This window comes from Macrosteles quadrilineatus, unplaced genomic scaffold, assembly GCF_028750875.1.
Source record: "Macrosteles quadrilineatus isolate MER2022 unplaced genomic scaffold, UCM_ALF_1.0 Scaffold_1__1_contigs__length_201487025, whole genome shotgun sequence".
Classification (NCBI taxonomy): Eukaryota; Metazoa; Arthropoda; class Insecta; order Hemiptera; family Cicadellidae; genus Macrosteles; species Macrosteles quadrilineatus.
The window spans coordinates 39,862,659-39,887,977 of NW_026542594.1; the positions used below are offsets into that span (position 1 = coordinate 39,862,659).

A 25,319-nucleotide genomic window follows, 5' to 3' on the forward strand; every position below is an offset into this window, starting at 1 on the left:
TGCTCCAAAGAAAAAACTAATGAAAAGGAAAAAGAAACTAATTTTCGAATGGTTAGTTCTTGGGGGGGAGAGAATGTAATAATCTATGCCTGCCTTCTTTCTTATGTTAAAACCTTCTTTGAACTAACATATGTTTTATTTTATTATTATGATTTTTGTAAACATTATCCAATTTAAATATACATCTTTTGTCAAGTCCGATTAATTTTTGTCTTGTCTGTCTTTAATATTTTTAACAAACATCAATTTATAAGTCGTTTCATTATAACCTAAATTTGAACTTCAAAGGACTTAAGTAATACAGTCATGAATCCACAGAAAGTCTGATCTTTTTTCCACACATGTCTTTTCTGACATCAAACAGGATTTTGAAATGTTCCAGAAGTTTGGTGTGGTTAAGTTTGGTTGGAATAGTTTCACTTTATACTTATTCTTTTTAACTATATATGCTTTATTTGTAAATCAGTACTAGGAAAGTTTTGTTTACATCTCGTCATCTTGCAGTTGTGTGCGATTCTCATAGAACACCAACAGCTGTTTCCACTCCACAAACCTTCCTCCCCTTTCAAGTGTTAGTCGCCACTTTAACTAGGCCCATACCACCATCCGAATTACTCAATGAAACCATAATTTGTTTTGTGATATTTAACTTTACGGTCACATAGGAATCTTTCCGACAAAAACTGATTGCATTTTTGGATTTAGCATGCAAAAAGCTCTAAGTAGACATAATCTAAACAACAAATTTAATCTGTAGAAGTATACAGAACATTTACCGAATTTAGAAAAAAAAAATTTTTTGAGGCCTACAAAGTGCAAGTTATTATGATGGTAATTTTAACACTATGTTGTTTACTTATTTTGAGAAGTCATAGGAATACAGATAAAAACACATAAACTCATAGCCCATTTTGAGTTTTTCTAGCCTAGTGTAGTTCTTCTAAAAGTCTATGAATTTTCCTATTATTATTATTATTGCGTTTGCCAGAGCTGACAGCTGAGCTATTCTCGGAAGTGAAGCACGGCTGTTCTCTTGACCGTCTGCATGTAGACCAAGCCACAGAGATTTCCCGCAACACTTGCGCCTCCCCTGCATCTCTTGTATTAGCATTACTTTACCTCGAGCGACTCAAGACTTGCAACTCTGAATATATTGAAAAAGTGCCCCCCTCTGAACTCTTCCTGGTCTCAATGGTGAGTTTATGTTTCCTTTTAAAACGAAGATTTGGTATATTGAGATTAGTTGTATATACTTTAAAACATAAAAAAAACATTAGAACATAGGCTAATTAAAAAAATTCTGGAACAAATAATATGTATTAACAAGAATATGGAATCTAGAGAATGAACTAGAGAATGTCAGCTGATACAGTAAGCACCCTCTTAACATGTTCGCTGCGGCCCACCAAATGGCAGGCGTAGCCCTGGTGCGGTGCAGCGTCGAGAGATGACATAGTTTGCTGAACACTTACAGATAGCAGCACTGTCTGGAACCAGCCTGTCCCATTGTATTGCCAATAGGAGGGAGAAAAAAGTGGACGAGTTGATTTCCAAGCTTGCCAGAAGGGGATTTCACGGGGAAATTTACTACCAACCTACACCATAATAAAGCACCTATTCTTAACTAAGGCCCCTTTTATTCACCCCGCCGCGGGCGACCGCTGCACCAATGTGTCACCTGCGATCGACCGCTGTCACGTGGATAGTGTAACAGTACTGCCAACCCAACCAACCAGTGCTGCCGAATAACTAGACCACGAGTAGTAAGTGACACTGGTGACTTGGGTTGGCAGCAATGCTAGAGCGACGGCGGGCTCCTGCGTTGAATAAACGATCCCATATAACACAATGCATATACGAACCGCTACCCGCCGGCGGTTTCTAAGTGCAAGCGGGTGAATTTACAAACCGCCGCGATACCCGCAACTTCTGAGACCGCTCCTATTTCAATAAAAGCACCCATTTACGGCAATGCATTTATAAAACCGCAGCGGGCGCCCGCTGGTGGGCAACCGCGGTGAATAAAAGGGGCCTAAACTCAGACAAAAAAATACCCATTCTTCCTGGTGTCTCCTGTGAAGGAATTGAGACATAGGAATTGGCTAACTCAGGAACTTGCTAACTCGGTCGTGTGTCGGAACTGGCCAACTCTGGAACTGGCTAACCGTCTAAGTCAGGAATTGGCTAACTCCGGAACCCGCTAACTCGATTTTGTCTCGCGGCGGAATTCGCTAACTCTGGAAGTCGCTAACCCGGCTGCGCCCACTGCACGGAGCGTTGCCAACCTTGTATGACGAAATAATCGTACACTGCCGTATTTCAAAATGTCAGTGTCAATGAAGATACAGTAAATGTTATTGTTATTTGTTATCAATTCTACTTTTAACAGATAACTAGCCCAAAGTAATTAAAAAACAATAAAGAAAATCAACAAAAAGTGATTTTTTAAATTTAACATTACAATGGCCAATTAAATGTTTATGATTTCGATCTTAAATATAGATGCCATCAATATAAAAGAAAATAATAGAATATGAAAAATATTAAAAATTCAGTTAATAGGTACTAAATAATTAAACCTCTACGAAATTAAGCTAAAATACACGCAAGTTCTCAAACACGGAAAGCAAATTTAATCGTAATGTGGTAATAAACCAAAACTATTAATTAATATAGTCATCAACCATCGTAACTTTCATAACTAATTCATAGATTTAAAATTAAATGTTCGTCGTTGAATCGTCCAACGTGTACAAATATGACATAGACCAAGTTCATATCAATTTATAGAATAGCTGTAGAGGCCTAAATCTATTCCTAATATTTTAAACCAAAGCATTGTACGCCTGCTAGTAAATAGTTGCCTAATTCTAAAATGTTTTGAATTTTTTAGTAATAATGTTGCATGTTTTAAAACAGTTTTTAGATTGTACACCTAAGCATCACTAGTAAATAATAGAAGATATAATATTCATATACTAAAACGTGACAGGCTTATTTTAATTCACGATTCTTAATCAACGACTTGACGGATTTTCCTGAATTGAGTGTTGGATTTTCTTTATATTGCTTTCACAATCGAAATAAACTATACCAAGCCATTGCTCAATTCCCCGTTCCCCGGTACTGAGCTACTCAATAGACAATAGCTTTGTTTTTGGATAAGATCAAGTAATTTTAGCTATGGCCACCATTCATAAAAATGATAACAAACAAGAACGACTGGGTCCATTTAGAACCATAAAAACTCCAGACTTTTAAAAAGTAGGCCTACTGAAAGACGTAAAATTAATATTAATTAAACAAAATTAAGAGGATGACCCGAGTTCTAACTAATAGCCTACGATTTCAGAAATTTACAAGTTGTATTTATGCATAGACAAATTTGTAATGTAATCCATGAATACATCAGGCCTACCACTTTATAATGTATTGATCAATATTTATTAAAATTCAATAGCTCTATTTTTGAAAAAAAACATTACCACTCCATTGTATTTCTGTAATAACGTTTAACGTGTAAATTTTATCATGATTTATGATTCAAGGTTACAAGCCCAGTATATAAAATACGAACTTAATAATTTTATTTGCAGAAGTTCACATAATGGTATTTATTTGAATAAAAGAAACAAATGGCGGGCTACGAAAATAGCTATTTCATTACATGTAAAAGATCCAAATTAAATGTACAATATTATCTTTTTGCATCCCATGCAACTATTTAAGTAAGAAACCCCCTTATATTAAAAGTACATTTTTCATCCTTATGGATCAGCTGAAGTCAGTTTTATTGTTAGATCTGTCCGGTGCACTGTCTTTAGAGGTCGTGTTTTGTTTACAATTGTTTATTGTTTCAGTCATTTAAAACCTCGTTTAACCAAATAAAACGTTCTAATCACAACTAATAACACGTCCCCTAGTTATATAACCAAACAGTAAAGAACAAATCATAAAGTTAACTATAAAATAATAGAAACACAATTTCGTCAACACTAGTGATCGGTGTGACCGGACATGAACTAGACACGAACAACGAGCCTCAAAGCATGCTCAAAGTTAAAATGAGATGTAAAGTTTACTTGTGTTGGTTAGTCTATGGTAAGACTATAATGCATTTTCTACCCTAATAATCATAAGAATCATATTAAACATACTTCTGAATATATATTTATTTTATCGACTACGTCGCTCTTAATCCTAATTATTCGTAGGATTCGACATTATGGTACTGATATAGGTACTACACTTTCGGCAACACTGGCTAAAAATCTTCGTGCTTGGCTCCCTTTTTTTTTTTTTTTTTATAGAGGTTGGCGGCCTCTTTTAACCTTGCATTTGCCCGTCCACATAGACTACAGATCTGTGCGTGGAACGTATCCAGCAAAGCAAGGGGTGAGCCGGTACAGTACAAAGGTGAACTGTACTGATAAAAGTTAGTGGCAGTGACCAGGATCCGAACCCACGACACTACTGCCTTGGGCCCGAAGTCCGAGACGCTACCGACTGAGCCACCGACTCACCAAATGTCATTGGACGGCCCGCAAGGCTTCTGATTGGGAGTTAGCGAGTTCCGCCGAGGGACCGAGTTAGCGACTTCCGTACGAGGACGGAATTCGCTAACCCGGCTTTAGATCGGGTTAGCGGGTTCCGGAGTTAGCCAATTCCGAAACCGAACAAGTTAGTGAGTTCCTCTCATCGACCAAATTTGAAGATAGGGCGTTTAACATGGGGTTAGCGAGTCCAGAGTCCAAGCTATGACAATGCTCTGAAAAGATAAATCTATCTATATCTATAAAAGAGGAACTATGTATGTATGTGTGTGTGTGTGTGTATATACGTTATGGACTCTGAAACTGCTTGACAGATTGTAATGAAACTTTCAGGCATTATTTAACATCTTTCAAGGATGGTTCGAGTGAAGTTTGGTGCAGATCCGTCAAAAGGGCTCTGCCCCAGAGGGTTTTAAGTGGGCCAATGTCAGACTTTTTGATCTACAATGTTTACAAATAAAATATAATTTAAAAGCAGATGTTTACTTTCACCAACTGTTTTGTGGTATTTACTCAGGGGAGGTATAGAAGAGGCTACGATGACAGCTGTGGACTTCTTATTAGCTGAAGGAACGCCATTACCGTAACAATACGGTCAGTGGCCATCGGCCTCGTTGGTCTAGTGGTCAGCGTGCTGGGCTGATATGCTGAAGGTCCCGGGTTCGAATCCCGCTGGTAGCACTAACTTTTTGTCCAAGATTTTTTCATTATCAGCAAGTTTGGTTGGTTTGGTTCGGTTATGACAGTTTAATTTTATTATAAGTTATAAGTCATTATAAAATTTTAATTTAGCAATTTCTAGTTTTATTTAATAAACAGAATTATTTTTTCATTACTAAACATTTTTTAGCCTACTGTATATTATTTCATTATCAGCAAGTTTGGTTAGTTCGGTTAGGTTATGATAGTTTAATTTTATATTTAAAAAATTATAAAATTGAATTTGAGGCATTTATAATTTTATTTTATGAACAGAACTATTTTTGCGATTAGTATTAGTAAACCTTCATTGCCAAAGTGCTCTCTACTACAGCGCTGTTCATGGAGGAATTTTGAACTAATGCCTCATTTGTACCTCCCCTAAGTCAGACCCCTGTTTTGTAGGTTTGAATAATCACAACATTCTGTATTAATTGAAATAGTGCCACAGTGTTTCTACAGAGTACAGCACAGGAAACTATTTTACTTTTGAATAAGTCCAATTGTATTAAACCCCAATCGCAGCACACCTGTGCACTCAACAACGTTTAAAATCTCCAATGTTAAATATTAAAAACATAAAAACCTTTCTCAAAGTAGGCCTATTATAAACAATAAAAGGGATGACAATGTCTTAATATTTTTATCTTTCGTTCTATACCCACACAATATAACATAAATTATTAAGTGAATAATAATCGTGCGTGCTATCTCGGATATTCAAATGCCTCTCAATTTTTAATTAATCCACCACATTACTGTCATTAAAAGAAGGAACTCCAATAAAACTAATGCGAAACTTAAATCCACCGAAGCAGTGCGACGTTACCAGACTAACGATTAAAAAAATGACGTCAAAATTGATTGAAGCAAAAATTATCATTGGTAGGTTTAAGGGAGAAATAGTCTTAATCCCAAGAATACTGATGATATCATCCGAATTACCCTCTGAATTTAATCAACTACAATTTCCTTAGTGTCTTATTTTTGCAATCACCATTATAAGGCACTAGGGCAATCCCTGACTATCAACTGATTAGATGTAGAAAAAAAACATGCTTTTCACATAGACAGATGTATTTTGTTAGCGCAGCAACGCGCGCCGGGTAACTGCTAGTACTCATGAAAAGAAAATGGAAAATGATCTGGAATTTAAAGAGGCTTATACAACCAAGATTGACAAATATATGGAAAAAGTATATATTATAAAATTCAGCCCTGAAAAAGCTGCTATCATAACAGGTCGAACATTCTATCTATCCCACTTTGGAGTATCGAACCCGATCAAACCTAACAAAATAAGATTGGTTTTTGATGCTGCTGCTAAATCTCACGGAGTCTCGTTCAATGATGCACTACTCAGTGGCCCTGACTATTTGAATCCATTTCCATCTGTGCTGTTGAAATTCCGGTTAGGAAAATTTGCTATCGTGAGGGATATAAAGGAGATGTTTCACCAGGTGAATAAGAGATGAAGACGTTGACTCGCAAAGATTTCTGTGGCGAAAAGACAAAACTAAATCCCCAGATACCTACATCATGAAAGCAATGAACCTTTGGAGCAACATGTTCACCAAGCTCTGCACTGTTTGTTGTAAACCACAATGCAAGACAGTTTCAATCTTTGTATCCTGATGCTAGTAATTCTATACTGACTAAAGAATATATGGACGACCTGCTAGATTCGACCGACACAGAAGAGGAAGCTAAACGACTTGTTCAAGAAATAATTGAGATAGATAGAGCTGGAGGGTTCCAAATTTGTAACTGGATGTCTAATTCAAAACAAGTATTTCGAAAATTCCTGAAAACCAGAAAACCAGCCAAGCCAAACACTTGATGCCCGATACTCGACTTCCTATAAAACGAGTACTTGGATTATGGTGAATCTATACTTGAATTTCTCGAATCTGAGTATCCGACAAAACGAGAGATTCTTAAAGCAGCTATGTCAATCTTCGATCAGACCACCGAGAAAAGTAACACCATCGATGTATACAAGTCAAGGCTCTGTACACGAGTCTTAAAAAAAGGATATGCAAATTATTATACTGCTAAACTTTTTTAGGAAAGGGTAGGAAAATCCATTTTTTACACGTTTTAATTCATCTTGGTTTGTTTACAATCATTTTTTTTGAATGATTAAACTTTGTTTGAATAGGCCCGGAAATATTGATGTCATAAAGAAGGAGATCAAGAATCCTCAGGAATACAATTTTAAATTACCACCACAACTCAGACGGGTTTTATCCAAAGATATACAGATATGAATGACATAGATTGAGCACAACGTCATCATTGACCTAGAAAATTAGACTAACCATCCTTTTATGAAATCTAAAAAGTTGTTTGGCGTGTGTTTAGTTGTGGTTATGTTTGGAGGCGCTGAATATTTTATAGTTTAAATAAATGAATATGGGGAATTACGGTGTATATTAATTCAATGAGGGTGGTTTAATTATTAAGGATATTAGACAAATAACGGAATGGATAATAAACATAGACAATTAATTACGTCACTAGCTTTACTAGCGTGTTTTACGTTTTAAATTCCTTCAACATGTGACCAGTTCTTTTGTTTAAATTAATATTATTTTATTTTTGACTCAGCTGTTTACCAAAACAAACTATATGTTGTTGTTCTTACTTTTCTTTGTTTACACTTATTTATTTAGCAATTGATGCAGTGAAATTGATATAAAGGATATGTGTAGACGATTCGTTTAATGATGTCAGGACACCAACGTTATAATTATGTGTACTGTGAATTTTATTGGATGTTTTTGTTTTATTTTAGGGAGTTTCTATTCAGACCTACTGGAAATTGTGTATATGTAGTATGAGTAATTGTATTGTGGTGATATTGATTATGGAAGAGGCAGGTATGCGATGGAATTGGAAGGTGATATCGTTGACTAGGCCTATACACATCTCAATTGATAATTACTCTTTCTACTGTAGGCTGCTATAAAATAAATACATTTGCTAAGTTTGATCAAATTATATTCATAAACAAGCGAACTATAACATTACTAGCTGTTGTACCCGTACTTTTCAACGGGAAGAGGACACAAAATATAAACATTTTGATCTTTTTATAATTTTACATCTGTTGTATAAAGTATTTACACACCAGCCAACGCTTGTAGAAACAAAATTCAACATTTATGGCCTTTAAAGACACGTTTGGTCTGGTAAGTAGTGGAAACCGCCATTTTGATTAATTTTAAATCTTGTGTAGGCTGAATGGGAAAAAATTAGTACACATTTCCACATACATTATTTACCTTATTTACTTATCTTTTAGCGAATTTCCCTATAGGGAAGTAGCTATTACCGTAGGTGGCATGGTAAGACCTAGGCCCGGGACCGATTTACTTTTCCATTTTGATATCCCCAGAGGCCAAAAACACCATTCGTTCAAATTTATATATAAATATAATGTATGTGTGTGTGTGTGTCCAACAACGCGATATCTTGAGTAATTTTTGTCCAATTTTGATGAAATTTGGTTCAAAGGTATAAGGTAGGATAAACTGGAATGAGTTCGCGAACCAGCATGATCGGACCATGGGAACTTGGTTTTACGGGGGGTTTTATGGTTTAAAAATTGGTTTTTCTCATTTATAACCCTCATACACAAAATTTCCCAATTTCTCTCTAGACCTTTTTAACCCTTTGAGTGCTATGCGACGATATATAGGCGTTTAGTAAAATCTTTATGGGATATAGAGAGGAAGGTCATTTTAACAAAAAGTGGCAAAACGGCCATTGGTGACCTTCATGTGCATAGGATACACAACAACCACTTAGCTAAAAGATTCGTCCAATCCGATGAGTCGAGGTGTTTGTCTAAACTAAACCAAGGATTATGAACACCTTACTATAGGTGGTTGTAGTATATCGCTAAAAACACACAGGTCACCAATTATTTGCCACCCAGGACGGGAATCGAACCCCAGCAGACAAATACCACTGGCCAAGTGACACACGCCCTAGCCTTCCCGGCTATCTGTGCTTGGAGACAGGTGTCAAAACCTGGTATTTAAGCTGACGCCAACAATTGCGAACAGATAGCGCTATAGCAGGTTGTTCAATGCGTTAAAGGTAGCAGCTCTAGTTAGTAACAGACTTTGGATGATATTTTTCAGTTAAACCACAACAGTGATCATAAATTGTGTTACTGAGGCTTTGCTGTAAAACATTTTTCTTCCTAAAATGGCTATATTATAATAACCTTATCAAACTACACATCAAGGTTAAATTCAATATTACATTGTAAACTAGATGTCTTTAGATTTTATGAGATTTTGGTTTCTAATAATGCTATCAGAACATTACAATTTATAAGAAAACTTGAAAATTTACAACAAAAACAAAATTTTATTTAATGTTTACTACAAAAACCCGGACTATTCTGTGTTATATTTGTTATTTTCTTATTATTCAAAATTAGTCTAATTAATAAAATAGTGACAACCATACAGTTAAAATTCAACAAAAGGTAATGGAATTAAAAGGCAAACAAAAAAGTCTTACGAAATACGGATTAACGGCCTAGCACAGAAAGGGTTACAGAGCTTAAAAAAACAAACAATTTAGTATATCAAAGTGTTTTTGTACGGTTATTATTGGTAACGGAGAAAATTCAAAAAATTTTAAATTTAAAATTCCCATGCTATTCTTATGGAGAATATTCTAAAATGTTGTCGTTTCTTGTTTATGGATATATTTTGATCAAACTTGGCAAATTTCTTTATTTTATACTAAGCTATTGATATTTTACTAAAAACACACTTTTTTAGTTTCCTTGTAGCAGCAAACCTAGGTACTCGTTAAACCTAATGTTATTTAAATAGATTTAATTGAAAATCAGTCTGACAAATGGAAATTCGCTTAGTCAGCAGGTTTGCTGCGGTGGGGGTATTTTCTTTATTTTGGAAATTTTAAATTTCAATCAAGAAGTTTCAAAAGTACTAATTATTAAATTTAAATGAACAATTTTTTAAAGCCAATCTTCTTTAAATTAAATCATAAATCCTTCTATCTTCACTCAGAATTTTAGCAACACTCACATTAGCTGTTATAAACTTTAGAAATATTGTTGTGCCTTGTTGTCCTACTATAAAACATAAATTATTAATTTAGCTCGTAGAGGTAGTAATGCCAATAAGGATTTATTTTTAATAAAATAATAAATAAAACTTTATTTTTATATATTGAGCATTAAAGTGGGTAGACAAAACTAATATGATTATTAAATCACCAAGGATTAAAAAATGTAACGGTAAATACAGTTTATGTTTGAAATTGGTGTAAATACCTGCTTCGTAGTAATTCTAATTGTTGCAAGTGTCGCAACTACTGTCGGGGAAAAAAGTTTAGACACTCGAGTTTGGAGCTCTACAGAAAAGTAACCAACTAACTTAGAAAACACGTAGTATATATAAATTTTCGTTGTTTTATTCTACGTATTTCTGTGAAAACAAAAAATTTTTAGCTCTTTTAGGAAATTTTTTATGACAGTCGGAAGGTAAAAACTGCCTGTTTTTAGAGTACCAAAAACCATCTTATGACTTTGAAAATTTGCACAATGTAAACTAAACGGCAGAACTTTATCAAACTTTAATACAATATGGACACATATATAATGAATAAATTTGTGTAGTTTCAGAATTTTTATTCTTCCCAAAAAGTTTTTGTTGTAACTTTTGTAAATCAACTTTTTCTCAAAAACGGCAAACGCTAGAAAAAAAATTAAAAGCTTGTTTTGGAGGTGATTGGTTTTGTATTTGAAATATTGATACTGCTCAACCAAACTGTTACGCATCTTATTTATATAAATTAACAAAAAACTGGATGATCTCGCGCCTGCAAGGGGTGCAGATGCCATCACCCGCTCAGGAATCCAGTGCAGTGTTGCCACGATGGACCTTGACCGAGCGTAAGGTGATTCACGCAGTGTGTGTCACTGAGTGACTCACATGAAATATCATGTTTTACATTCTTCCAAAGGGTCGAAAGTATTACCACCCCAAATATAGGTGCTAAATCTAAATTGTAAGATTCGGAATATGCAATGATTGTCAGTGCTATATGTTTTTTTTTTAGAAGTGTGGGAGTGACGATGGAGGTTCAAAGCCCTTATTAGAAAAGGTGGTGGGAAATGGTTAATAATTAATAACTGCTGTTCAGTTTTGACCCAACAGTTCGCAGCCCATCGCTGCTCAGTGTCCAGGTGTTCAATTTGGCAACACTGTACGGAGTATGCGCCCAGTCAGAGCCGGTGACGGTCTGGAAGTGCCGTATTCGGCCTCTGCACTATCGAAATTAAATGTTAACTTATTAAAATAATATGCGTAACAATTTGGTTGAGCAGTATCAATATTTCTAATACAAAACCAATCACCTCCAAAACAAGCTTTTAAATTTGTTTCTAGCGTTTTCCGTTTTTGAGAAAAAGTAAATTTACAAAAGTTACAACAAAAACTTTTTGGGTAGAGTAAAAATTTTGAAACTACACAAATTTATTCATTATATATGTGCCCATATTGTATTAAAGTTTGATAAAGTTCTGCCGTTTAGTTTACATTGTGCGAATTTTCAAAGTCATAAGATGGTTTTTGGTACTCTAAAAACAGGCAGTTTTTACCTTCCGACTGTCATAAAAAATTTCTTAAAAGAGCTAAAAAATTTTTGTTTTCACAGGAATGCGTAGAATAAAACAACGAAAATTTATATATACTACGTGTTTTTCTAAGTTAGTTGGTTACTTTTCTGTAGAGCTCCAAACTCGAGTGTCTAAACTTTTTTCCCCGACAGTAGTTTCGACTTTCTACAAAGTCACCTTCAGGCGTCAAGGATGTCAAAAGGGTGGTCACTTAATATGATGATCGTCATTGCACGCAAAGTACATACATAACACGAACACGGACATTTAAATGGTAAAAACGGCACATTTAACACATTTTATAAAACTTTCTAGGTATTATTCTTGGACAATGAGGTTATGTTAGTGGAAGCCTATTGTGTCGGCGAACAGTTAGTCTCAGATAATCATATAACTATACAAATATTGACAACAACATGACAGTACTGCATCTATCTAATACAGTAGTATCTCACTAATCCGACCTCGGATGGTCCGGCTCCTCGCTTGGTACGACCGTGCCGCCGACACAATAGGCTTCCACTAACATAACCTCATTGTCCAAGAAAAATACCTAGAAAGTTTTATTAAATGTGTTTTTTTTTTAGTCTAATGACTTGAAATTTGTTGTATATTTAACTATGTCTGCCCATTATTTATATGCTGTAGGCTCCCACATTATTGTTTTTGAAAAATCACAGTTCATTTGACAAAAATAAAATGTAAGCAAAACAAAGAAATGTTGAACAAAGCTTCAAGGTCAAGCTATCCTTTTGTACTGACAATCGTCTGCTTCTTAGACCTACACATCTGTCTGCTGTGCGCTTGTTTTGTCACAACATTTTGTGATTGGTTATTTGGTAACTATGACAACTTTAGTAGTCTGTAATTGGGTGATTAGTAACCATGGCAACTTGTTGAATGGGTGGATGAAGAGAAACTCAAGAAAGAATAGAAGAACAAAGAGAACAAAAGAGCGATGTTTTTATGTCATTGTTATCTTTATCGGTGTATTTTACGACTGAAACAGCGTAGCAGTAGCCTACACAGCAGAATTATCATGATTGCGCAATAGCCTACTAATTGTATTTTGATGATGTAGTATGCAAATTATCACATTTAAGTCCATTTATACAATATTAAGCATTGTTTATGAGTTCGAAATGTCAGGTGGAGTACGGGTATTGGTTTCGGAGATAATTCAAAGAATTGTAAATTTAAAGTTGCCATGTTATTCTTACGGAGAATACATAAAGTGTTTTAGTTTGCTTGTTTGGAGATATATTTTAATTTGTTTGTTCACTATTAAAATCATAAAACTATTATACAATATGGTATTTTATTGTAGGTAATATTATGGCGAAGAATTTAAGACTAACTACACTTTTGTAGATGGAATGGTTTGGCAACAATAAGTTTTTAAGTGGAACCTTGCAGTGTTCTATAGATTGTCCGCCATTTTCCAAGATGGCGGATTTTGCTACAGTGGGAAAAGTTGGGAATTTTCACAAAATGTTAAGGGATGGATGCCTAACACATTCCAGTTGGTTTTGCTTTGTTATTAATTTTGCCCAGGTAAAAGTCTAAGAGGCCTAGCCGCGTGATATAACTTTAAAACAAACAAACAAGCCAACAAACAAACACACATACTTTCACATTTATAATATTAGTAAGATTAGTGAGATATTTGGCCTCTGGAGACATCAAAACAAATCAGTAAGCCGGTCCTGGGTTTTATTATCCAAGATTTTGGTTATCCACAATCACTAAGCCACTTTTATGTAGCATTTTGTATGACTCGTTTGTAGAGAAATCCGACCAGGTGATCAATAGGAATGTGTACTTTGGATAGTCATCGATATCACAACACCTGTCCTATCCACAAAGTGCTCACGCTGGGAGAGCCTCAGTACCTCAGTGAGAGGCTTAAGTACAGGGGGGGAGATCTGCCTGCGTGGTACTCGTTCCGACCGCAGGCTTCACTTTCCTAAAGTGAGGCTTGAGGTTGGAAGAAGGTCATTTTCTTATTTTGGCCCGCAGTTGTATAATGGCCTCCCTCAGGTCATAAAGAGCTCCAAATCGTATGGCTCATTCAGGGCCGCAATGCAGAAAAACAAATGCAAATTGTAAATGTTTTTTCTTTGTAGTTATTTTGTATATTATATTTCTGTATATATTAGGTTAGTTTAGTTTTAGTTTGACTTGAGTAAGTTTGAAAATCATTTATATGAAACTCGCTTGTAAATAAAGGCCTTTTTATTTATTTATTTATTTATTATCACAATGGTTGTTTTTTAAATCTACACTGCACTTTTTTTTTTTAATTCTCAGCTGTTTTGTAGACATATTTGACATATTTATATATACAAATATTATTTACTCTTTGTGATGTTCAAAAGTTGCTTCAAAAATATGGTCTGATTATTTTGAGAAATATTGATTGTGAATTGTAAAGAAAAAAACTCAGACTTTGACTCTCATATATTTAAATATTATATTTAAATATATTTACTCCTTGCAATGCTCTTTAATGAATTCTTTACAAATGTTGGTTGCCCCTAGGTTGGAAGAACTCTAGAAAATAAAAATATCAGACAGAGCTTTTTGGCAGTGGAAGCTTGATGTTAATGAAAAATATGAGTGGACCCTGCAAAATATAGATATTCCCCAAAGGTCCTTAGGGGACGCCCCTGGCACTGTTTGTAGTTCTTCCAATAAAGTAATACCTTTAATGAGATCAATTTACCAGTCTTAATTCTACACTGAATTTACTTGCTCACTACTACACTAGTGACTAGTGTTGCACTTAAAAGGTGAATTTTTTGTAGTGGCTTATGATTTACTGAATTACCTTTTGTTTATCAATTAAATACTATTTCATATACTAGAATACCAAGGTTATTGAGAACTAAAAGTGAGTAACAAGTGGAGTTTATTGCACAGAATTTAATAATACACTTATTTCAGTTTACAGTCGTTGTTGTGTTCTTTCAAGTAAAAATGACCTTGAGATACACAATCAGTTGGAAATTTATTGAAACTGTTGAATGGATTTATCAAAGGGGAGGTACGGTGCGGTTTCACACCGATCTCGAAAGTATCAATGGAAGAGTGGTATTTAATCTAATGGTTGAGATGACCTGTACCAAGCAAATCCTTTCGTTGGCCAACGATTAAAAACGAAGGTCGTCTCGCAGTCCAACTGATTGAACAATATTGTATTCAATCGTAGTAATGTTTATCAGAATGTTGCTTTATTATTTTATAGCTAATTTGGCACTTTGGTGGTTCATCTATGTTCAAACTGGCACAACTTCCAACAACACTTCCGTATCAATCGAACCAGCTACCTGCTCCCTTCTCTGATAATAATTTATTTCCCCCAAAAGATACTGACTGTGACACTCTTTAAAATAATTGTACCATTTGCTCAACAATGAAAATTAACAATGACTCTGTGTAAAAATTCCAACACTATAAAAATCTTATTAAATAACTCTGAATTGCCCTATAAAAACATTTTTACCTATTTATTCTTAATACTATAGGGTTGTTACAGTCTAATTAATAAAGCGGATTGCTACAATATGAATGGATATGAAAATCAGTGATTTGAATTCGAACCTGTGAACATGTGCTTATTCTACATGAAATGACAAAACAAGACAGGAAAAATTTACAAAAGTGCGACTCACTGAAATCTTAAATTAACAAATAAATAACACAAATTACTTACAGTTTGGACGTCCACAAATATAACACAAATAAAGGGGAAGGGATTGGGAAATGTAACTAGCCGGTATTCTACAAGACGCGATCAATTGAACTCGTGAAACGAACGTGTAATTTTCAAATGGCGGAACTGCGTTGGCCGGTAACGAACTTTTTCACTTTCTGACAATGACACTGATACTAATTTCCAATCGCGGGGCAATTATATCCCTTAGGGATATAGGCTGTACGATTTTAAGGAAAAATAAGATTGCCCGACCAAACGCCGCGAAATGAATTTAATTTCCACGAACGAAAAACAATTTTACCGAACTAGCTACGATGAGATTTGGATAGGAACTGGGCCTGCTGGAAGCAAGTGACCATCCGGCTAGACCTTATTCCCCCTCCTACTTTAGTGCGTGGTGCATTCTGGTCTATACTGATCTATTGTTTAAACCAGCTGACTGTTCTTCGCGTTACCCTGTATTGATTTGTTGCCTTTTTACAACAAAATCGGTACAAAATGCCCCCTAGCAGAAAAAAATGATCCGTGATCGGCCTAGGACAGTCCAACCTATCGTACTACCTCGGAGCATTTTGGTCTAGCCGGTGGACCACGACGATACACATGAACACAATTACAATTTACAATCAACAATAACGACAACAATTCAAATTATGGTAACGATAACACTAAACTATAACAATGATCTATTTTGTAACAAGGACACCAACTGATCATTTCCCTCATTGAACACACAAAGGCATCCCGCGCACAGAATAACATTTTGGTGTATCACCAAGGTGACCACCCGCAGAGTGTGTTGTCAGAAGTGGTGAACAGCTGGGCTCGTACATTGTTGTTGGTCGGCAGCGTAGTAGTCCATTGTAGTGGTGAGTCAGCGGCGCAGCGGGGAGGGGTGGGCCAGCGCTCAACAATGGTCCGATAGCAGTGTTGTCAGTGATGCGATAAGCAGGCGATAACCTTCTCGTGACAGGTGAACAATGTCCCTTTTTCCATTAGGATATCTACGTTTATAATATTTCTTCGTCCGTGTACTATTTAAAGGGTGGAATAGCTTGTGGGATTGTAAAATTCTTACTCTGGGCGGATTGTGTAAGGATTGAATGAAAATATTGATTTCTTTGATTTGAGTTTGATGTTGAGGATTATTGTTGAGGGTGGGGGGGAGGGTTGAAATGATGATATTTCTGCTGCTGGCTTTAATGAGTTTTGTGATGGTTTTGATATTTGATTTGATATGATTTGGGGGGACTCGTTTAAATATGTCGTTGATAGAAATGATTAGAAAGCATGTTTTACGGAGATGTGGCATTATGGATTTTAGGGATGATAATAGGTTTGTAGTTGTCCATCCGCCTCGAGTCCCACTGGTGTCGATGTTGACACTGGGGTCGTCCATAGTCCATGTTTCGCACATCCGTCTGGCCTGCGAGTCACCCAGCACACTTACACCGTTGCACATCATTGATTTTTCACTGTCAGGGAAATCACTCACTATTACCATTTCACAACAATATTTTTTTTTTTTTTTTTTTTACAATTACAATTTTTTTTTTACGTTACCACATTTAAACATTTAAACACATACAAAACAATACGATACGATTCGCCTACCGCTGGTAATATTTTTTCAATTGGCATACATGAACTACTCGATTTATACTGGGATCCTCGACTAATTCAATTCTGACATTTACTGGACTTAACACATTGGTTACGACGTATGGACCTTTCCATGTTTGAGTCAATTTGTGCGATACTTCGTTGGCTTTATTACTTGGTATGTACCTTTTATATAATACCAAATCGTTTTCTTTGAACGGCGATGGATTCCTATTTTTATTATATCTGACGCTACTTTTGCGATGGGCTGATTTAATATTATCGACGATTTTCGCGATACAATCCTCTGTGACTTCGGTATCGTTTTCCTGATCGATATCCCACTGCAATTGTAATGGATGTTTGATTTCTCGTCCTAAGAAAATTCGCGCAGGCGTCGCTTTGGTTGTTTCGTGGACGGCTGAATTTAAACCCATATTTAAATATGCGATATTTTCATCCCAGCGTTTTTGTGTTTGTGAATGGAATATTTTTAACGCTATTTTCAGGTTTCGATTTACTCTTTCTGACTGATTTGAGTTTGGCCTAGCTACAGAAGTATTGATGTGTTTTATTCCTAAGCCGAATAGAAAACTTTTAAACATTTCAGACTTAAAAATGGATGCGTTGTCAGATACAATTATTTCTGGGAAGCCATGTTGGGTGAAAATTTTTTCTTTTAGCGCAGCAATGATTGTTTTGGAATTCGCCTTTTTTAATGGAATAATCCAACTGAACTTCGAAAATGTATCAACACACACTAATGCATACATATTTCCATTTGCGGTTCGTATTAATGGTCCAAAGGTATCGATGTGCAGCCTCTCAAAGCATCTTTCGGGAGGTTTAGAATTCATCAGGCCAATATTTAGCGCTTGAGCTGGTTTAGACAGCTGACAAAGGCTACATGACCTGACAAATTGCTTAACCTCGTCGAAGATTTTCTCCCAAGTGAATTCGCGTGTGATTCGCCCGATAGTCTTTTTTATTCCCAAGTGAGCGGATATTGAAATGTCGTGAAAATATTTCATTAGCATTTTCCTCATTTGAGTCGGAACGACGATTTTAGACGGATTTCTGGGGTTTTTTTGATAACGTAGTATACCCTTTTTTATGAAATAATTTGGTACGTCGATTCCATCTTCGATGTTATTTATAATATTGAGGAGCTGTGGATCTTCGCGTTGTTTCGAACTCAGTGACTCAAAAGTTTCAGGGAAGTGTTGTAGAAAGAAAACTTGTTCGGGGACAACATCATTTTGTGATGTGGGAGTTTTAGTCTGCTTTTGTTTGTTGACTTTGACTCGTTCGGGGCCAACGTCGCTTTGTGGCGCTGGGGTTTTAGTCTGTTGTGGTTCATTGACTTCAAACATCCGGCTTAGAGCGTCGCTTACTATGTTTTGTGTGCCCCTACAATGCTCGATTTTTTCGCATGGAAATTGTGAAAATCGTAGCTTCCAACGCGCTAACATACCAGTAGTCTTGTCCGAACCCATAACATATGTTACAGCCATACAATCTGTTTTGAGGATGAATGGGTTATCAGTAAGGTAATCTTTGAATTTTTCTAGGCCGTACAATACAGCGGCAAATTCCTTCAAATACATGCTGTATTTCAATTGAGCACCTGAGAACGTTTTGCTGGCAAAAGCAATTGGAACATTATTGCCGTTAATTTCCTGTTCCAAGACAATTCCTACGGCGTTTTCACTTGCGTCACACGACACAATAAATTTTTTCGACCAGTCTGGCAAATGAAGTACGACGGGCGAGGACAATGTTTGCTTTATTTTGTCGAAACTAGATTGTTGATCGGGACCCCACCTGAATCTTACGCCTTTCTTTTTCAAGTAGTTCAATGGTCTACTGATTTCGGAGAAATTAGGTATGAACTTGGCATAAAAAGCAGCCATGCCGATAAATCGTTGTACACCCTTTAAATTGCGTGGTCGAGGAAAATTACTAATAACCTCAGCTTTAGTATCGTCCACATACAGTTTACCATCCTTTACTATGTGTGACAGGAAACGCATGCCCCTCTTTGCCAAGGTGACCTTGCTAGGTTTGATCGTAAGTCCGGCGGCTCTTAGACGTTCCAAAACCATTTTCAAGTCATTGTAATGGTCCTGTGGGTTTGCGCTATAAATGCAGAGGTCGTCGACAAAGTTTATTACACATTTAAATTTTAAGTCTCCTAGCATTTCGTCGACTATGCGTCCTAACACCTGGCTGCCGATTTTTATTCCTTGGGGACAAGTACGAGGCTGATATAAGGCATATCCTACATTGAAAGCGGCGTATTTCCTACTATCAGGGTGTAAGAGGCATTGGTAATAGCTATTGTTCAAATCAAGTGTAGTGAAATAACGAGCATCTTTAAAATAAGGAAAAACTTTATCTACTTCTGGTTGTGGGAAACTGTCCATTTCAATAAACTTATTTAATTCTTTATAATTGACTACCAATCTAAATTTCCCGGGTTCCTTTTTTGGTCTTAGGAAGGCGCTAGAACTGAACTCTGAAACACTTTTTTCTATTACCCCTTCATCTAGTAATTGTTGCACAGTATTTCTCATTATTACCATCTTATCTGGCTGGACGTGGTAAGGTCTTTGTCGGAATGGCACAATATCCTTACTAAAACGAATTTTGTAAGGCTCAGTCTTAGCTAAGCCGATTTTGTCTGTGACAACGTCGCTAAACTGTCGAAGCAGGTTTTCGAAGCTATTTCGTTCGACTTCCGTGAGCGGTGAGTCACCCAGATCGGGTTTATCACACGTTGGGATCTCTCCTTCTCCTATCAAACAATATGATTTAATACTCTCCCTAAACTTAAACTCCGCTGTTGAATCACCTAAATTCACGGACATTCGCGCAAACTTCATAAAATTGTACCCCAATATTAACTGTAACGGAAGTTGATTAACTACCCAGAAATTGTAGTCCCATGACAGATTATCTATCTTAAAATGAACTTTGACTTCCGTCCGTACAGTTATCTTCTGACGGTTCGCGACTTCTACTGATTGATTAATTTTACTTGACTGTTTGATCAAATTCGCACTTTTCAACTTATTAAAAAGTGTTTTACTAATCAATGACCTACTACTGCCAGTGTCTATCAGCGATAGGCAATCTATATTGTTTCCAAACAATACCTTAATCAGCGGCAGTTTCGCGGATACATCTGTTGCTTGCATGCTTTTGTTGGGCGATAACTTTACAGTTCGACGTTGTGTGCCCTTGACAACGTCGGAATCTAGTTTAAAGAAACCCTACAGTTCCTAGCGATATGACCTTCACCTTGACAACGATAACATTTTACGATCCTTTCCCTGGGTCTATTACGTAGATCGTTTGACGACGTAGTTGGATTATGACGAGTTTGGTTTACAACCCTAGGCGACGAATTAATCAAAGGGCGTCGATTTGCATTACCAAAATATCTCTCTTCGGCACGCATTGAACTAGTGATTCTATTTGCGAATGATTTTAGCTCAAATAAGCTTTGCGGCATTTGACCGAACGAAAAATGACTTCGAACAGTTGGATTACATTTTGTCAAAGCAATCTCAATCACCTCGCCTTCTGACATTGACGATTTTAAAGCGAATGCGATAGATATGATGTGATCGACGTATTCTGAAAAAGTTTCATTCGGTTGTTGTGGTCGATCTAACTCAAACGATGCAATCTCTCGTCGCCTAATTGACGGAATAAATCGGTGTAATATCTCGTCGTGTAAGACATTCCAGCGTGCGTTACTTGATACTGCTTCTAAGAACAATTGGAACATTTGACCTTTGACCTTAGGGATAATAAGTTTAATGATCTCTGTATGACAATTCGGAGAAATATCAAATATTGGTTTGATGTTTTTGAGAAATGAAATTAATTCAAGTTCATCTGTGCCGTCGACTATGTTCAATTTATTAATTAATTCAATTACCACGATTTGATCAGTTTTGGAAAGTGATTGACTGACATTGTATGCGTGAGCGTGTACGTGTGTGTCATGGTGAGTGTATGTGAGAGGTCGAGTGTGTGGGTGTGGGTGTTGGGTATGGTCAGTGAGGGTGTGTTGCGACTGTACAGTGGCACTGGCCGGGGCAACAGTAGTCAGAGAACCAGTCGCTACAGGAAATGACGCGCGTTGTTGTGCATTCGCTATCTCTCTCTCTCTCACACACTCGTTCGAAGGTTGAATATCCACATACGATGAGCTATTGGCATGACTGTTGTTTTGATTTATATTCGACGTACTTGATAGTATTTCAGTCAATTCGTGGTTGTTTAGGTCCATTAAACAACTATTAGAATTTTGTCTAATTGGCGATGGTTGGTCATCGTTTACGATCGGTAAACGACAATCGGAATTTTGTCTACTTGGCGACGGTTCGTCATCGTTCACGATCGGTAAACGACAATCGGAATTTTGTCTACCTAAATTAGCTCCATTGTCATTTGGTGGAACTATTTCATTGTTATGGTTGATCGTTGCATTTAAATCGATTAATTCCCCTAAATTTCTCCTTAACATACGGTCACGTCGGTCATTCGCAGTTGTATTATACCCAGGCCCAAATTGTTGGTGCATTTTTTTTCGCTAGGAAAATAATTCGATTTACGGTGATATATCTGACTTTAACAAAATGAATATTCCACGATGACAAAAACTAATTGACAATTAATTACAGCACAATACACAATGACGATGGCAATAACAATAGAATTTCTTATAATCTAAACAATTTCAGTGAATCGCACAGACACAAACAGTACCAAGAGATCACGCGATGATATCATTTATTTGTAAAGAAAAAAACTCAGACTTTGACTCTCATATATTTAAATATTATATTTAAATATATTTACTCCTTGCAATGCTCTTTAATGAATTCTTTACAAATGTTGGTTGCCCCTAGGTTGGAAGAACTCTAGAAAATAAAAATATCAGACAGAGCTTTTTGGCAGTGGAAGCTTGATGTTAATGAAAAATATGAGTGGACCCTGCAAAATATAGATATTCCCCAAAGGTCCTTAGGGGACGCCCCTGGCACTGTTTGTAGTTCTTCCAATAAAGTAATACCTTTAATGAGATCAATTTACCAGTCTTAATTCTACACTGAATTTACTTGCTCACTACTACACTAGTGACTAGTGTTGCACTTAAAAGGTGAATTTTTTGTAGTGGCTTATGATTTACTGAATTACCTTTTGTTTATCAATTAAATACTATTTCATATACTAGAATACCAAGGTTATTGAGAACTAAAAGTGAGTAACAAGTGGAGTTTATTGCACAGAATTTAATAATACACTTATTTCAGTTTACAGTCGTTGTTGTGTTCTTTCAAGTAAAAATGACCTTGAGATACACAATCAGTTGGAAATTTATTGAAACTGTTGAATGGATTTATCAAAGGGGAGGTACGGTGCGGTTTCACACCGATCTCGAAAGTATCAATGGAAGAGTGGTATTTAATCTAATGGTTGAGATGACCTGTACCAAGCAAATCCTTTCGTTGGCCAACGATTAAAAACGAAGGTCGTCTCGCAGTCCAACTGATTGAACAATATTGTATTCAATCGTAGTAATGTTTATCAGAATGTTGCTTTATTATTTTATAGCTAATTTGGCACTTTGGTGGTTCATCTATGTTCAAACTGGCACAACTTCCAACAACACTTCCGTATCAATCGAACCAGCTACCTGCTCCCTTCTCTGATAATAATTTATTTCCCCCAAAAGATACTGACTGTGACACTCTTTAAAATAATTGTACCATTTGCTCAACAATGAAAATTAACAATGACTCTGTGTAAAAATTCCAACACTATAAAAATCTTATTAAATAACTCTGAATTGCCCTATAAAAACATTTTTACCTATTTATTCTTAATACTATAGGGTTGTTACAGTCTAATTAATAAAGCGGATTGCTACAATATGAATGGATATGAAAATCAGTGATTTGAATTCGAACCTGTGAACATGTGCTTATTCTACATGAAATGACAAAACAAGACAGGAAAAATTTACAAAAGTGCGACTCACTGAAATCTTAAATTAACAAATAAATAACACAAATTACTTACAGTTTGGACGTCCACAAATATAACACAAATAAAGGGGAAGGGATTGGGAAATGTAACTAGCCGGTATTCTACAAGACGCGATCAATTGAACTCGTGAAACGAACGTGTAATTTTCAAATGGCGGAACTGCGTTGGCCGGTAACGAACTTTTTCACTTTCTGACAATGACACTGATACTAATTTCCAATCGCGGGGCAATTATATCCCTTAGGGATATAGGCTGTACGATTTTAAGGAAAAATAAGATTGCCCGACCAAACGCCGCGAAATGAATTTAATTTCCACGAACGAAAAACAATTTTACCGAACTAGCTACGATGAGATTTGGATAGGAACTGGCCTGCTGGAAGCAAGTGACCATCCGGCTAGACCTTATTCCCCCTCCTACTTTAGTGCGTGGTGCATTCTGGTCTATACTGATCTATTGTTTAAACCAGCTGACTGTTCTTCGCGTTACCCTGTATTGATTTGTTGCCTTTTTACAACAAAATCGGTACAGAATTAACAATAACCATATGAGGATTTTTAAACCAATCAAACACGAGCTTTTGTAAAAAAAATTTTGATGTTTAAAATCTTGAAAACAAGTATGCTGTTAAAATTTCTGTCAAGTGTCATGAGTTGTATTTCTCCTAATTCATAGTATTGTATTATTTACGTTTTGGGCATTAATAGTTCTAAACATCATTGTTGAATGCTCCCAGATGGTTGCAAGCAAATTTCTTCATGACGACGGAGAAGAAGATGAAGTTTTCAATGCTGAATGGGCGTACTCAGGAGGTCTCAAATTGAAGGAAATGAACCAATTAGAAAGAGAATTCCTTAATGCAATTGTGAGTAACTTAGTCTAGTGGCTTTAATAAAAAAAAACTTGTTTGAAAAATGAGACATTTCTGTGTAGTTTTCTATAGAATTATAAACTTCATAACAGTATATCTAAAAGTGGAGTTTAAATTAATGTTTAAACATAATTGGAGGTACGCATTGTTTACTATAATTTGCATATAAGATAATTTTCACTACCACTCAGCGTATTCACTGATAAAGAAACTTCTTTTGCTGTAGTTAGGGAGTAGGCCTGGTCATCCGTTCGGTAATAGAATGATTCAGTTATAACTCTTAGGCAGTGAAGGGTTATTTTGGGATTGCTAGAATATTATCCCCTGGGCAAAGTTGACGTCACTATGATGTAGTAACCTGAGCGCTCTGAAGTTTGTTTGTGGGCGGAGTTTTACCCCCGCGGATTTGGGAGTCTAATAATAAATTAGATTAGGTAGCATTACAAACCGGAATTTTACCCACTGTCCGTATAGCTAGCGTTTAGGCAACTGTAGATGTACGACCCAGATTTTTACCCTTAGATTTTTACCCCCCGGGATTTTACTCCCGGAATTTTACCCTCTGTGCAGATATAAAAATTAGTGAGGTTAATTAATTTTATGATTTCAGTTTTGATTGAATAGTAAATATTTTATTATTAATTAAAGTAGCTTATCTTAATTTTAGGGGTGTGCGAATATTCAAAAGTTTGAATAGTTGAACGAATACTTTAGTATTCGAGCCCGACTCGATCTTAATGAGTATATTCGAACATTTGAATAGTAGGCCTAAACAAACCTAGAAATAATCTCTAATTTCAACCAAATAAACCATGGTATTGTGTTGTTGCCCTGGAAAAAGAAAACTGCACAGGTCTACCTGAAGATAAAGCAGAAACCGCAGCAAGAAAAAAGGACTATGACCTTGTAACGAGCCAATTTTTTCAAAACACTTTTTTCCTTCCTCCTTAAACCTTACGACTCCTTTCCGCCGTCCCCAGTCAACTTCCGCCGCGCCACACCACCTTCCGCCACCCCATATATCCTTTCGCCACGACCTCCGCCCATTTCCTTACCTTACATCTCCTTTCCGCCGCCCCTAGTTGACTTCCGCCACCCCACATCGTCTTCCGCTGCCCTACCTATCCTTCCGCCACGAC

The 25,319-nt window shown here is 36.2% G+C and overlaps 1 protein-coding gene across 1 annotated transcript in view; it reads left to right on the forward strand.

The window, feature by feature from the left end:
• The window catches only part of LOC128982792 (protein CNPPD1), a 96,285-nt gene that overhangs the window by 56,000 nt on the left and 14,966 nt on the right, over positions 1-25,319 (forward strand). The window contains exons 3-4 of the mRNA XM_054401799.1: positions 989-1,194; positions 24,046-24,174. Coding sequence (XP_054257774.1) covers positions 989-1,194; positions 24,046-24,174 — 335 coding nt within the window. The remainder of the gene's footprint in view (positions 1-988; positions 1,195-24,045; positions 24,175-25,319) is intronic.